This window comes from Gopherus evgoodei, chromosome 8 (assembly GCF_007399415.2).
Source record: "Gopherus evgoodei ecotype Sinaloan lineage chromosome 8, rGopEvg1_v1.p, whole genome shotgun sequence".
In the NCBI taxonomy this organism is placed as follows: domain Eukaryota; kingdom Metazoa; phylum Chordata; order Testudines; family Testudinidae; genus Gopherus; species Gopherus evgoodei.
Genome location: NC_044329.1, coordinates 109,938,906 through 109,954,712, shown reverse-complemented (window position 1 = coordinate 109,954,712; position 15,807 = coordinate 109,938,906). Strand labels below are relative to the sequence as shown.

General features: G+C 58.4%; 1 protein-coding gene across 1 annotated transcript in view; it reads right to left on the bottom strand.

The window, feature by feature from the left end:
* Positions 1 to 418: 418 nt before the first annotated feature.
* ZSWIM5 (zinc finger SWIM-type containing 5) overlaps positions 419 to 15,807 on the bottom strand; it is a 70,946-nt gene continuing 55,557 nt past the window's right edge. Inside the window, exons 8-14 of the mRNA XM_030573194.1 lie at positions 14,971 to 15,108; positions 13,578 to 13,838; positions 12,083 to 12,218; positions 10,306 to 10,463; positions 4,758 to 4,921; positions 3,732 to 3,813; positions 419 to 2,759 (exon numbers count right to left, since the gene is read on the bottom strand). Coding sequence (XP_030429054.1) covers positions 1,897 to 2,759; positions 3,732 to 3,813; positions 4,758 to 4,921; positions 10,306 to 10,463; positions 12,083 to 12,218; positions 13,578 to 13,838; positions 14,971 to 15,108 — 1,802 coding nt within the window. The 3' untranslated portion in view covers positions 419 to 1,896. The remainder of the gene's footprint in view (positions 2,760 to 3,731; positions 3,814 to 4,757; positions 4,922 to 10,305; positions 10,464 to 12,082; positions 12,219 to 13,577; positions 13,839 to 14,970; positions 15,109 to 15,807) is intronic.

Below are 15,807 nucleotides of genomic sequence, written 5' to 3'. Positions count from 1 at the left end.
AGGCCAACGCTGAGCCGCCTGGAGACCCTGCCCTGGAGGGTGCGCTGGCCTCTGCCTCTCACTCCACGCCACTTCTGCAACACACCGAGGCAGATCCCGGAGGCACTGCCCTGAGACACATCCCACAGAGCGCAGCGACTCAGACCCCTTCCCCGGGCTAGGTGTTCTCACACAGCGCCATCTGGGGGCGCCGACGCCCCTCCAATTCCTGCCCTTTTAGCCCAAATACCAACTGACCTCGATTTGGGGTTTTCCCTCCCCCCAATTTATTCATTAGAAAAACAAAGAACAGCACCGAAATTCCAACACAGTTTATATAAAAGGGTAGTAGTGATACATAAATATTAGCTTTTTTCTTCTTTTATTATTAAACATTAGGTCAAGAGGTTGCACACACACAAAAAAAGAGAGAAACAGGTTGAAGAATGATACTTTTATGGCAACAAATACTGAATACACCTGGTTTTCCGGTCCACAGCGCAGACACAAATCTCTTTCCAAAAGTCAGACAGTAGATCATCAGTCCACATTCTCTAGCTACAAGTCACCTTCCCCAGTGGCCCCAGCCCTCCCAACCCTTTTAAAACTAAGACACACTGGACCAGGGGACCACAAAGACACCTGCAATAAGGAAGACCGTCCCTGCCCCATGACAGGTTTGAATCTAGCCTGGATCGCTAAGGAGCAGCAGAAGACGGAGTGACACAAATCAGGAAACGTGACAAGACGCCTTCATCCATCCGGTGTCTGTGTTAGCCGGAGTGACAAAGACTTGGAGAGGAAATGAAAGGACAAAAGTAACCAAAGCCATGCTCGTGTTCCTGCCCCCCCCCAGTGCAGAAAAGGCAGTTAGTGCCCTCCCACGTACACCTCCACGCACCCAGACATTCACTCCTCACATGCCCACATACAGAGAAGGCCAAAAATAGAAATACGTACACTCTGGGCACAACGGCTTCCGGCCCAATGGCTCCGTTCTTTCGTGTTCAATCCTCCACCAACCATTTATGGAACTTACAAGGGGCAGGGCTCCCGTAACGTCCGTCAGCGTCCGACCAAGTCCATCCTTTGCCTGTCCAGATGTCCTGCCGTTAATCCAGCCTGCCTAGGTGCCATCCCCAGGGTCGCAACCTCATTGTGGTTCTGCTGAGATTCTGGATTCATTTCGATTTGCCGGTTGCCTCCCTCCCACCCCTCTTTTCATGTACCAGCGATGCCAGGGAAACCTGAGAAATGGTCACGTGTCGTCTCCTTTTTTGTAATAAAAAAAAAAAAGTCCCAGCCCATGACAATTTCAAGTATCCCCCAAATAAAAGACGGAATAATTATAAATAATTATAACTTTACAATTTAATAATTGACACATATACTATAGTATTTACAGTATAATAAATGCTTTTTTTGTTTTTGTTACTTTTAGTAAGCAATCCCTGAGAACAGTTACTCTAGTTTTTCTTTACGTATCTTCCCGAATGGAGAAGAGGAGTTTCACGTCTCCGCAGGGTGCGCACGGCGCTGCAAAGCCATCGCTTTTGGTGACGCACGAGGTTTAGTGTTGCGTTTCTCTTTTGCTTTCGATTTTTATTCTTTCCTTTTTGCTTGGCAACCTTGGGACCAGCAGGCGAACGCTTCCTTTAGGAAAGAGGTATTAGATTTCCAGGTTAGCTTTTGGTATTAAACGGTTATACACTCAGGAGCGTAGGATACTGAGTAAATTGTTCTTCCCATGCTTGTCTTTTGGCCTGATGTGCCCGAAGAACGTTGGAATCCTTGCAGGATGTGAAACGGTTAAATCCAACAAAAGAACAAAAACCCTCTGTCTTGCCAACTGCAGTTAGATTTTCCTTTCTTCTGCGTGTAGTGCCCCTGCCGAACCCTGCCAGCACCGGCGGGAGCTCACCCAAACCGCTCCCGCACCAGCATCATCAGTTTTTTCTTGCCTTTGTAGATCTGTTTGAGATTGTCTATGAACTGCGCGAACTGGAGGTGGCCATCCTGGGCCAGGAGGAAGGTCTCCCTGGCTTTGCTGAGGAACTCGATGAACTCGCCGTAGTGCCGAGGGCTGATGTGGGTGAGCCTGGAGTGGGTGGTGTTGATGTAAGCGCTTATCGTGGCATCCAGCAGCTGGCGCAAGGGAGCCTTGTCGGTGGACATGAGTTTGCCAGAGTTCCTGCGGCCGGGAATGCCGGCCAGGCCCGGGGCCGTCATGGTGCAGCGCCGCAGGATGTCCGACAGCACCGTGGCACAGTGCACGCTCTTCACCATCAGGGGGATGATGGCCGCCAGCTCGTTCTTGCCCAAGGAGTGGCTCAGCGCGCAGGCCCACAGGACGTCGTTGATGGCCGGGTGGGTGTCCTGGTTGTAGGCGAGGTTGAGGTGCGTCATGGCCAGCGAGGCCAGTTTGAAGGCCCGCAGCGGGTAGCCCCGGTGCTCCATGTAGCGGGCGATGGTGAAGAGCTGCGAGTAGGTCATGCCCGTGGCGGCGGCGTCGATGACGATCTGATAGGCCGTCTCGAAGGCGATGTGGTCTTTCTCGCACAGCGTGAGGGCGGAGAGGGCGCAGTTCTGGGGGTCCTTCATGGCGCACTGCAGGGCCAGGGTGCGGGCGCAGCCGGCCAGCTCCTCACGCTGCGGGTAGTCCAGGCTCAGCCGCAGGATGGTGTTGTGGGACATCACCGTTGTCGCCACAATGCTGGTGGCTTCCGTGGGGGTGAAGAGCGTGTACCAGTTCTGCAGGATGCTGAGCAGTGCCCGCACACCTGCCGGACAGGAACATGCTGTCAGCGTGGGCTGGGGTGCGGCGCTCCAAAAGAGGCAGGCGCCTAAATCCTCTAGGGGCTCTGCTGGGCCCAGAATGCTGAGCAATCCCAGCTCCCTCCATCTCCTTGGGACCTGGAATCGCTCAGCATGGCTGACAAGTGGCCACTTCTCATCCGGAGCCTGGGGGAGGACCTGGGAGTCTGAGGGGAGGACCTGGGAGCCCGGCTTGAGAGTGCTGGCTTGGATATACAGGGACAACCAGATGCCAGTGCGCTGCAGACAAGTAGCTCCAGAGCTTCAGGCCAACATTCTGAAGTGAAGCTACAAATCCCCCACGGTGCGATAGCGCAATCGTGTCCCCATGAATGGGAGTCGAAGCCAGCAAATGCCGGGGCACCGTGAGTTACAATCTCCCCTCTAGGAGTCCTGCAGTTCTCACCAGGGCCCTCCACTCAAGGGCTGGGCACTGACAGCTCAGGCTCCAACTGATGGCTAGATCTGGGGTCAGGAAGGAATGTTCCCCCAGTGCAGATTGGCTAGAAGCTTGGGGAGAAGGCGGGGGGAGGGGAGTTTGCATTCCTATGCTGCACGGGGCGTGGGTCACCTGCCAGGATCATTTGGGCACGTATCAGCTACTCAATGCCCTGCCACTGCAGGGGCCGTGGGCACTGGTGCCCCCCGGTCTCTGCCTGAGGCACAGTTCGGTCTCACCCGACTGGCTAGGCTCAGCACAGGGACGACTGCGGCAGGTTCTCCAGCAAGGGCCATGATCCAGCGGTCTCGTCTGGCCTGAAACGCCAGGAAATCTACTGATGTCTCATCCCCTCGCTCAGGGACTCGCCCTGCAGGCTGGACCAGGCGAGCCCCTCCCCGGCCCTCGGCCAGCAGGGAAGGGCAGGCACTGGTTAAAGGGACGGGGAGTGGAGCAGGGACCCAGCCCCTCCTGGAGGGGCAGGACAGCAGTGACCCACCCACTTCCGTCGCACAGGTGACCAGCCACCGCACCATCTCCCTTCGCCTCCAGTTCAGGGTGGACAGAGTCATCCGCATGACCTAGGAGAGAGAAAAGAGTGACCAGCCCTCCTCTTCGTCCCTGCTTTGCCCAGCCCCGACGGCCTCGCTCCCGGCCCACCCCCGGCGCAGTTTGCTGAGGGCGCCCCGGCCTAGGCCTGCAGGCAGAACAGCTCCAAACAGGGCCTGATGCAGCTCCAGCCTCGCCACGTCTGGGAGCGAAGCCAGGACAGCCCCGTGCCCTGAGCCATGGTTTGACACTGTACAGTTACTGTCACACGGGGACAGGCCCCTTAGTGAGGGGAGCTGGGGCCAACCCCACCTTGGCCAAGCTTAAATAGCTGCGTCCCTGCCTGAGGCAGGAGTGTCTGACTGGACAGTTGGGCCTCGTACCAGGGCTCAGGAAGCCCAGCCTGGGACGGGGAGTTACGGGGAGCCAGCAGACCCAGGTGGAAGGTCCTGAACCAGGGTGTGCAAGAAGCCCAGGGCTCTACTGGAGCAGGGAAGGCTGCAAGGGGCTGAGAGCAGCCCTCCAAGGGAACCTGCCTGGGGATTCTCAAAGGCAGCCCAGGAAGGGACTGGGACCAGGGCGCAGCGGGCAAGCTGAGAAGCCCCCAAAGGGCTGAAGAACTTGGTCTGTTGGCACTTTTCAGTTAGACGGCTGCTGCCCTGGAAGGGGCTGCACTTGTGACTTGGCCGGAGGGCTAAGCCATGTCTCCAGCGCTGACCAGCGGGTAGAGAGCTGAGAAGACCCAGCTCAGGGAAGGAAACTGAGGCAAGGGGCCTGAAGTGCCACACTCAGCCAGCAGGGGACACTGCATGGCAGGCACCCCCCCCAACAGTCCCGTTTCACCGCCTCCCCCCAGCCCTCGGCGCTGCTGCCCACTCATCCGGGGAAGGACCCAGCCACACTGCCTCAGAACTGGGCCGCCCAAAGCAGCCTCCGAAGATGACACGTTTCTCCTCTCTGTGGCCCCCTCCCTTACCTGCAGCCCCAGCTCCAGCGCCACGTTGAGCAGGGTGGTGTCGGGGTTGCTGTCTGCGGGCGTGGCGATCTTAAAGGCGTCCTGGGCCAGCTTGAAGATCAAGGACGAGGAGTGGATGTTCTTCTGGATCGCTTCCAGGACGGTGCGTAACCGCAGCATGTCACCTGCACGCACAGGACGGACAGGTCAGAAAGTCAGCCCCCACCCCGCCAGGGCCCCTGCCCCTCCAGACTCCTTCCAGACACCCCAGGTTTTCACTTTGGGTTGCAGCTACCCAAGTCTGGAGGCCCCTAATTCCCAGGGATTTCCCAGGGGTGAGGACCTGGGCTTGTCTGGACCACACACAGCGCAGACTGCCTCTGCGTTTGCAGCCGCTCAGAGGTCAGCCCTCTGTGCGGCTACCGGGCTCTGCGGGGGGCTCTGCGAGTCCTGTCTGACCTGGTTGTCCCTTGCTCAGCCTGCTGGGAGCAGGGCCCAGACAGCGCACACAAAACCCAATGCATCATGGACTCTCCTGACAGGGCTTCTCCGAACAAAGCTGGCAAGTGGGATTTCTCCGTGAAAACAGTGTCTGCTCACTGGGCAGGCTTGGGGCAGGGCTTGCTGACATGAGTGCACAGCCAGCTGGGCTGTGACTCTGCCATGCACTAACTGTCTGCACGGACCCGACCCCGCCAGCGCCCACTAACAGTTTTTATGCACTTGGCTCTGCTCCTGTTTCAAAGAGGACGAGATCAATGCACACTAGCAAACTAGTGAGGAGCCTCAGGAGCTGCCCCCAGCCCAGCCTGCTGCCAGTTCAGTGTTTGTGCAGACAGGCCCTCGGAGGCCTCGCCGCTGACCAGACCAAGGGCAAATTGTTACTTTTGGCTCCTGTTAGCCCTTGGGAATCAGCCCAGCCTAGAGCAATGGACTCCAGGCTGTGAGGCGTACCCTCTAGGCACGGCAGGGGCTGGGATGAAGCGCCAGCCAGCCCTGCTCCAACCCCAGCCCCAGCGTCAGTCCCCAGCTCTGGCTGTGGTTCCGTTCCTGGTTGCAGCCCCAGCTGGCCTTGGGCTCAAGCCCCCAAGCTCCCAGCCCCGATTGTGGCCCCACTCCCAGCTGCAGCTCTGGCCCCTGCCCCCAGCTGTGGCTCTGCTCCCAGCCCCCCATCCACTCCTAGCCCCGGCTCCATCTGTGTATTGCAGCGTGTCCACCGATAACTACAGACCTGATACAAAAGGAACATACTCTGCACCCCGAAAGGATCCAGCGAGGGTCGGACCCTTCCAGCCAGTCCTCAGGGCGTCTCAGTGTGTACGATTCCATCCCACATATGATCAGCCATGTCAACTGTCACTTCCTAATGCCACGTCTCTTACAGTCCTACTCGAAACATTCCCCAGCCCTTGGCACGCTATGGCTGTTTGGTGGCCACCACCTGATTACAACCTAGCTGACGCATTCACAGACAGGGCAAGCGCATTCGTATTCTGTTTGTCTCGGAAAGCACAGACAGCTCAGGAGTAACCTCCACACACTGATACAACTCCAGGTGCATGACACACAACACAGCACTGGTGGGAGACCATTCGGGTGAGTTCCCCCCTCACATGCCCTACAGCCCCCACTCCTCTGTGACACGGGGCCCCCCTCTCCAGGGGGTTCAGTGAACTCCATAAGAGCGGAAACGTGCCGAGTTTTATCTTCACTGTTCTTGTAGCAGATGCTACTTTCCTGCTACGGTTCCATCCACCCCCACTCAGCTCCAAACCCATCTTCATTCCACGGTTCTGGGACCAGAGCTCTCAAGGCTGGACATTTCTACATAAGGAATAAGGTCTCTTCAGCTGCTTCTCCTAACCACACTTCGCTGAGTCTACCCAGTTCACTCCATGTGGTGGGATTTGCCTCCAGCTGTTAACGGATACGTTCAGGTGACCAAATCTCAGCATTGCTCCTGAACTGTTCCTAGGACAGAAGAGTAGCCAGCCCCTCCCTCTGTGCTTTGATCTCAGGCGCTAGCTAGCGATGCTCGTCCACCCACGGCCTGACCAGCAGCCGTGAAATCGGATTTTTTTCCATCAAAGGGTCTGCCCAGATAAAAGCCCGGATACAATTAACCAATGTGGTTAACTCTTAATTCTAGCTACACTGAAAAAGAAAGTGACTTGCCACGGGGATACTCCGTCTTCTGTTAGGAGCTGCTGGGTTGAGCCTCGTTATGGGCTGAATTAACGTCTTGTGAATGTGCCCGTTACTCAAGACGGGCGTGCAACAGCGAAGGGGCCACACCTAAACTAGAGTCTGTCCAGAAACTAGCACCGGGCGGAGGGCTCGGCACGCCCATGTGTGAAAAGACCAGCTGGGGGCAGACTCAGAGAGACGGGCAAACAATCAAGAGAGCCCAGCAGCAGCTGGGCGCACCATGGGCCCGTGGACAAAGCCAAAGAGAGAGTTTTCTGGCTCTGGTAAGCTAAGAAAATCTTCCTTTTGTTTCTGGCGCCTCCTGCGTTTGGAGAAGCAGGACTTCACACGTTCCTTGTATGTAAATCCAGTTGCATCAGACAGTGCCAGCCGCCATCATCAATTTCTACCCTCAGCTGGAATCTTTCACACACACCCCCGGAGTCAAATTGCGACACCCATTCTTTGGCCCCATAAGCCCTTTCCAAGCGTGAGCACCCAGGAACAGCTCTGCACTCACGGAAGTAAACGGAAAGATGCCTGTTGGCTTCAATGGGCTTTGGATCCGGCTCAGGCCGAGTATTGGAAATTTGCAGCAAGGGAACGTTTTTTAACGTCTGGAACTTTCCACCCACACTGCCTGGAGGGAGGAAAACTCAGAGTCAGTTGCAGGGTCAGGCTCTGCCTTTGGTAACGCCTGTGGTACCCTATCAGCCTTCCCCAGGGATGCACATGGACAACAGAAGGCAGAATGCTAAGACAAGGGGATTGCAGAGGTCACCATGGAGAAATTTCACTGCATAACCTGGCATACTAGCCATGACGACAACCCAGAAGGGCCCCCGTTTGCGACCTAGGTCATAAGTCAATTTTATAGGGCTGGCAGTTAAAGAAACATCTCTTCCCTGCAAACAGCCCATTAGCCATGGAGGCTCAGAGATGCGATCGACCAGGAACGATGAAAAGTGACTAAGAAGGTGCAGAGCAGAGCTGGACTTGAAAATGAAAAGAAATTTCAAATGACAAATGATTAAAATGATCTTCTGCCCCCTCGGCAGCAGTCAGCACAGTGACAGGGACTCCTGATCCAAGGCTCCTTGTACGACCAGATGTAAAAGTGGAAGGCGGTGTGTCGGAAAGATGGCAATGAGACTTGATCACCTATGGACACACTCCAGCATTTGAACATTTGGGGGGAAATGGGAGAGCTGGAAGAAAACCAAAAACCCAACTCAAGCGGCCTTTTCATTCTGGTGGAGGATTTATTATCCCGTCCAGCTCAAGGAGAACAAACACATAAAATTCCTCATTTACTGGGCTCAGCTTAGGGTGACCAGATCACCGCACTAAAATATCGCAACACATTGGGGTGCCATCAGCCCCACCCACAGTCCGCCTCCACTCTGCCCCAGGTCCTGCCCCCTCCCCGCTCGGCCCCCTCAACGTGCCCTTCCTCATCCCTCAGCCTGCCGCTGGCTTGCTGTGTCCCTCCTCAGTCCCCACCCACTGCTCGTCCCCGCGGTGCCCACTTCCCCTCTGACGGGTGGGTGCTCGTCCACCCCCCAACCTCTTCCCCACCCTCGCCCCAGTCCCATTCCACCCCCTTCTCCCAAGTTCCCACTCTGCCCTGCCTCTTCACCTCCTCCTCCCCTGAGCGCACCACAGTACCCGCTCCTCCCCCCGCCCCCCCCCGAAAGCGCTAAGTGCAGCCAAACAGCTGTTCGGCAGCGGGAAGCGCTGGAGGGGGAGGAGTGGAGACACAGCGTGCTGGAGGGAGGAGCTTGGCTGCCATTTTTCCCCATGGGTGCGCCAGCCCTGGAGCACCCACGGGGTCAGCACCTGCCTCCTGCTGGCCTCCTTACCCGAATATCGGGACAAGTGGCGTCCTGACCATACATTGATCGGGACAAACGGTTAAATATCGGGGCTGTCTCGATTTTATCAGGACATCTGGTCACCCTGGCTCAGCTTCCTCTGAGATCCCAGGGAGGTGATGGCAACCCAGAGCCCTGAGAATTGAAAAGCTGGGAAAAGCAAGAAGGGGGATGGGAAAAGTTCTCCCGCTGGCCACCAACGGAAGGGGAGAAAGGTCCTGTTCCGAGGGGCTCTGAGTGACACTGTATCAATACACAGGGAAGCCTGTCAACTGGCTCGGATTTCAAGCCCTCTGAGCACATCATGGCCTGTCACCCGTCTGCCTGACGTCACCATTTGTTTCCCTGTCCTGCCTGGCCTGGGAGGTTGGTCTGGTTTCCTGTCAAACGAAACTTTCATAAATACGAAGTAAAAAATCCATTTGCCTTCCCATCTCGTCCGCGCGCCCTGTTCAACAGATCCCCGGCCAGCAGTTTTACAAATTCCTGCAGCTGGGATCCCAGCGACAGGGCGGCAGTGGCTTAGGTACCGTCCTAACCTTGCTGAGACCCACACGCTGCTCCCACCTTCCAAAACCTTCTGGAGAAAAATCACCCCGCCGCTCGCTGTCTGCTTGCGGGAAGCAGCGCGAAGAGAACGTCCTGAATCCAGAGAGATGGACGCCCTCACCCCCTCTCCCCCTTCACTCCCAGGGTGGGTGCCTCAGAGTCCCTCAGGGTCTTGCTTTTTATGTTCTGCCTTCCTGGGCTTCCCACTGCAGCCCCCCGCCCCCTTAGAATGGACAGGACACGCAAGCAGAGGCAGCAGCGCTATTCCGCCAGCTGGGAGAGCCGTGACCAGAGAGCAGGAGACAAGGGGCTTTGTTCAAGTCCCGCTGAAGTCAACAAAGATCTTTCGATCCATTTTGGTGGGCACTGGGTCAGGCCCCAGGAGAACCTGGACCCGCCTGCCCCTTGGCACTGAGCAACGCCAACCTCCCCAGCCGCCCCTGGCTGTGCACTGCGACGCTGGCACAACCTTGGCTGCACAGGGTGGACTGCCAATCCAGACAACGCTACCGCTGGGATGCAAACAGCCATCATGTCCGGCTGATCAGGGAAAGGATTTGGGACCATGGCCACAAGCAACGCAGGATTTCTAAGATTCCCTTTTTCAGCATCTGAACAGAGTTCTCCCTTACCTGCCTGCGTTCCTGGCCCTGGGGTGAGCCATGGGGGCAGGGCGGGTCCCTCATCTTTGAGAGGGTCACACGCCCCATTCCCCTCTCCCTTCTGCACTGGAGGCTACAAGGTGTTTCTCTTCCCAGTACTGTGCCCACAGATCCCTCCCACGGGGAGTTCGCCACATGCTCCTGGAGTGTTCACCTGAAAGAGGCCCCACTTCCCACATTCCCCTTCCAGCGGGTTCTGCAGTGGAAAACTGCGGGCAACCAGCTAGGGGCGCTGGCTCTGCTACCCAATCTGACCCAAAACCATCTGTTCAGGTGCAAGACGGGCCCCGCACCCACCTTTAGCTGCCGTCAGCATGGTGGAGGCCAATTCACACTGCTGCGATTCCAAGTGGCCCAGGGTAAACCACCGGGGGTACCTGCTGGGCACGACCGACACCAGGTGGTGAGGGTGCGTGACGTCTCCGGAGGGAGCGGTCGTCTCCAGCACAGGCAGCCTAGGAGAGACAGGAGAAGTCAGAGGTTCCCAGCCAACTCAAAGCCCCGCCCCTTCCTGTGCCACTAGCCCCCACCGCCCACCCAGCGATGAGGAGAGTTGATCGCAGGCGGCCTGGTGCACCAGCAGGTTCAGCGGGCTCTTGGAATGCACCAAGCGTGCGACGACTCCCGAGACTGCACGCGGAACACATGGGCGCAAGGATCAATTTCAAACGGACTTGAAAGGGAGCTGAAAGCCGCCAAGTGATTTAGAAAACACAAGCTGGAAAAGCTCACTTGAGGCTCCTTTCATCTTCAGGAGAAGTGGTGCTTTCAGGCAAATCATCTGGTTCCTCTTAAAGCGGAGGACTGGGCTCAGACGTAGCACCACGCTGCTCCAAGGCCCCTGGGGTGGGTGTGGGTTACCTGCTCGCGTGTGAATATTCCAAAGCCGCAGAACTTCTGGGTGACAGGAAACCACAAGTTCCCCCTCCCGCCCAGGTGCTACTGGGAGTGATGACACGCAACGGCTGAGCAGGCAAACAGCTGCCAGGGGACGGTGCGAAGCCACCGTTCAGACTAGACAGTGCAGTGCCAGTAACACGGTCTCCTGGAAGGCGACGTTACGCATCAGCAGTGCCGCGGGTTGGAATCTTGTGGGTGGATCCCAGACCAGCTGGGTTATGGAAGACTATGTGGAGCGAAGGCAGAGGCGGCGTAAGCAGCGCCCGCCCTTCTTCCGCCAGTGAAAGCCGGGACGGTCGCAGCCCAGATTGGAGACCCCAGCATGAGGGTGGGGTGTCGGCTGCGAGAAGACAGAGCCCCCCAAAATCACGGGGGAGCAATTTGCCATTGTCGTTCATCCCTCTCTTCACCCAAGTGATGCGAAACTCCAGTCTGCAAGCGGACGGAGCCGGAGGACGGGGTTTGTCGAGCTGGGTAACACACCCAGCAGGAACAGCAATTCCAAGGGCCAGACCCACGGCTAGAACGAATCCCGGCGCAGACCTGGGCCAGGGGCTGACAGGCAGAGCAGAGCGCGGGAGCCTGCCCAGCACGGGGCTGGCCCCTGGAGGGTCCTTTCTGCCAGTTGTCCTGCCACTATCAGTGCAGGGTCAGCTGGGTGCCCAGCCTGGCCACACTCTCTCCTAGCTGGGTTTTCCTGTCCTTGTCTCTCCTCTCAATTGCTCTGTGAAGGGGGAGCTGGATGCGGAGAACAGGGTCTCGGCTCCCAGGCAAAGAGGCCCAGCAGGGCCGGGGTGCAGAGTCTGCCCTGAGATCTCTCTCTGCCTTTCACTCTCCTTGCGCCGTGGGAGATCGGGCTGCAGGATGGAGACAGGGAGAAGGACCCAGCACGCCAATGGATACAGCCAGTGCCTGGGTCCTTTCCCCAGCACATTCGCCCAGCTCAGCAGATGGGGCGGTTTCTACGGGAGGAAATCAGCTGCTGCAGTGCAGGCATTTTCTTGGACGAGCAGAACCTAATCTTGGCTGCCACAAGCTCCCCGCAGCGGCTCCCGAGCAAACCGACACTGACCAGACTCCGGGGCTGGAGAGGGAGGGGGGAAATATCGGGCGCGACGTCGCTGCGCTTGATATCAGATCGAACCCAACCCAGGCGGAAGAAACGCCCACAAACCTCATGGCCCGAAGGGCCAGCTTGTAGGCCAGGTCTGCGTCATGAGGCAGCAAGGCGGAGAACAGGTACTTGGCAAAGGTGTGCATGGGAACGCTCTCCCGCTGGATCACTTCTCCCAGGCCGCTGAAGGGACCACCTGCACGACAGCAAAGCCGCGTCAGCCACTGTGCTGCTGCGCCGCTCGGCCAGACAGCTTCCCACCAGCCACGCAGAGCCTCTCTGGTCAGTTCCTCCAGGGCTCGGGCAATGCGATCAGCACGGATCTCCACGGGCACCCCGGGGTTAGCTGAACAGCAGGAACAAGCCAGCCCCGGCCCGTTTTCCTAGACTGGGGGGGGGGGGGGGCGGTGGCCACAGGTCCTCATGCCTGGCAGGAGGAAGTTCCCTGTCACACATCCAGCTAATGGTGCAATCCTGTACAGCCTGGTCCCCACACCTTCCAGAGTCGGGGCCCCCTTGCCCCTGTCTGCCACCACGCCGGGAACGACACAGACGGGGGGAAGGGGCCCATGGCTGGGGCCAGGAATGGAGCCATAGCCAGGGCCCGAGGCTGGGGGTGGGGCTGGGAATGGAGGCACAGCCAGAGCTGGCAGCAGGGCCAGGAATGGAGGTGGAGCCGGGGCTGGGAGTGGAGCTAGAGGGGTTGCAGCTGAGAATGGAAGCGGGGCTGGGAGTAGAGCCGGGATGGTGGTGTGTGTGGCTGGGGATGGGGCTGGGAGTGGAGGTGGAGCTGAGAGTGCAGCTTGGGGGTCGTGGCCGGGAATGGAGGCACGGGTGGGGCTGGGAGGTCATGGCTGGGGCTGGGAATGGAGGTGGAGTCGGGGCTGGGAGTGGAGCTAGGGGGGTTGCAGCTGAGAATGGAAGCCGGGCCGGGGCTGGGAGTGGAGGTGGAGCTGTGAGGGCAGCTGAGGGGTCGTGCCCAGGAAAGGAGGGGGGGGTGGGACTGGGAGATCATGGCTGGGGGTGGGGCTGGGAATGGAGGCGGAGCCGAGGCTGAGAGTGGAGCTGGGGGTCGTGGCTGGGGGTGGGACCGGAGCTGGGAGGTCGCAGCTGGGAATGGGGTCGGAGCCGGCGCTGGGAGTGGAGCCAGGGGGTCGTGGCCAGGGCTGGGAGCCAGTAGCAGGGCTAGGTTGTACTCCCTCCTTCCCCTCCCTGGGGGCTGGCCTGGGCCCCACTCTGCCCCCAAACGTTCCTCTGTGCCCCTTAGGGGGCATGCCCCACACCACCGCTGCGTAGGGACTGGAGTGATGGCCTGCTCAAGCACCGGGCTGGCACCCTCAGGGTTAATGACCCTGGTAACACAGGGGCATGGCAGCAAATTATGACTGGTACCTTCCCAGCAAGCGCCTGCAGGGAACCCTCCCTGTAACCAGCCTTCCCCCAGCATCTCAGTCCCCTGGGCTCCTGCACCGTGCGCGAGGGGTCCTCTCCGAGGCCGGCCTTCAATGCCACCACCAGCTGTGCAGTGCAGCCCGGCTCCCCTCCTCCCCCTCACCTTCCAGCAGCAAGATACACTGCTTCCGAAGGGTCTGCACCAGCACCGCGTCCAGCTCCAGCTCCTGCAGCCGGGCGATGATCTGCTCTTCGTTGCGGCACACTTTATCCTGCGCGTACAGCCCCTCGGGCATCACCCGCTGCTGCCCCATCCCCATCAGAGCCACCTCTAAAGCAAGGGACAGGTAGGACTCGCCGCTGTCCTGGCAACCAGTCGCCACAGGCACGTGCTGATACACCGGGGGCTTGGCGTCACCGGCATCTAGAGGAGAAGGCAGTCGCTAGGCTGAGAAATGAGAATGACCTGGGGATGAACCCAGCATGAAACCCAAGCTCAGCGCCACCCTTCCCTGCCCAACCACGGCCAATGGAAGCCAGGGCCACGGTGCTTATTGCTTACACTGGTTCCGCAGAGATCGAGCAGAACCGAGCGAGCCCGCGTGGGAGAATACTGACCTGCATTTCTGACCTGGCTGGAGGGAGTGGCTTGGCTTGGCTTGGCTCGTTTGGCTGACGGAAAACCCAACCTGACCCTCCCAGTTCTGACTCCAAGTGCCAAAACACAACAGGCCGGGCCATGAGCATCCTCCCTGTTTTACCAGCCATGAGGAAACAAGTCAAGTTTGACCAGAACACGTTCAATGTGCCGTGGGGCAAAGCCACCCAACGGGCTAGAACGGCCGTGTGTTCCGGGACAACCTCGCACAACTCTGGGGCGTGGCTGTTCTGCTGTCGTCTGACTGCCTCAGTCTGCCGCCACCCTGCACCGGGGAGGCACCACGCCCTCCCTCGCTGCATTAGAGGTTAACGGATTCCAAGGCCAGGATGGTTGTGCCCATCTCATCTGACCTCCTGTACAGCACAGGCCCCCAAATAACTCCTAGGGCAGAGAAATGTCCTGTCGGGCTTTAAAAATGGTAAAGAATCCACCGCAACCCTTGGGAAATTGTTCCGGTGGTTAGTGACACTCAGTGATAAAAACTGAGGCCTTCCAGTCTGAGGTTGTCTCGCTTCAGCTCCCAGCCCCTGGATCCTGTTAGACCTTCCTCTGCTGGACTGCAGAGCCCGTTACTAGATACTCGTTCCCCATGTAGGTACTTACGGACTGTGATCAACCCACCCCTTAACCTTCTGTTAGGCTAAACAGAGCCTGTCGCAATCCACCCTGGCCCCTTCTCTTCCTCTGCAAGCGGAGAGCAAAGCTGGGAGCAACCGAGACTGAGCAGTGGGACGTGAAGCAGGAGATGTTTGAAAAGGAGACACAGAGGCAGACACTGTACGAATGGAGGCGTAAGGGGCGGGGGAGCCATTAGCTCTGTCTTGGATTAAGCAGCTCACAGCCTGGAGCCCTGGAAGTTTAACTCCCTGGTCTGGACGGGGAAAGACTCGGCTACCTGAAATTTCAAGGCAATTTTCCTCTTCTAATCTACAAGCCTCCGTCAAGGTGAGGAACAAGCAGCCAACGGGGTTCAGAGGGTGCCCGACCCAGCCCTCCAGGTTTGTGATGGTGGTGGCTCCCCTCTGCAGTAATTCTGGGGACAAGACAGAAGCAGAGCATTAGATACAGCAACGCTGAGACGACGGCCTGAAGCCGTGGCAGCGTATCACTCAGGTCCCACTCAGGTTGGGAAGAACGCACAGCGGGAAGGCCCGGGAGACACGGCGCAAGCGTGCTCCAGCAGCGGTTCTCAACGACCGGGCCCCGAGATCTCCCTGACCCGGCTCAGGAAGGCAGCCAGCTGGTCCCTGGTAGAGAAACACAGCGTGAGAGGCCCCAGGAAGGGTCGCCGCTATAAACAGCTCGTTCATTTACTTTACAAACCCTGGGGGCTGGTCTCCTGAGCAGTGACCCACCGTTACCAGTCACCCGGCAGGACTCAGCTCAGCACGAGGGGCCGGTGCAGCATGTGACTCAGGAACGCCAGCAGGAATGTCTCTGGGAGGCACAGGACTGTCTACAAACCCTTTCAGGTCGGTCTTTTCCCCCCTCCTGGACATGCCGTTCTGGGGTCAAGGCCAGGCCATGGCAATCCAAGCTATCCAATATCAAAGGCTATTCAGGCAGTTTTCAGATCTGAAAACCTGGTGTCAGACAGACGCACTGGGCAAGTGTTCTGGTGGGCAGTGGTCTGCATCAAACGCCCTGCAGCACTGGCAGCGCCCAGCAGAAAACGGACCAGCTCCGTGGCATCCATGCTCTCGCATTCAGCAGCATCTGAGTGAGGGGCCAC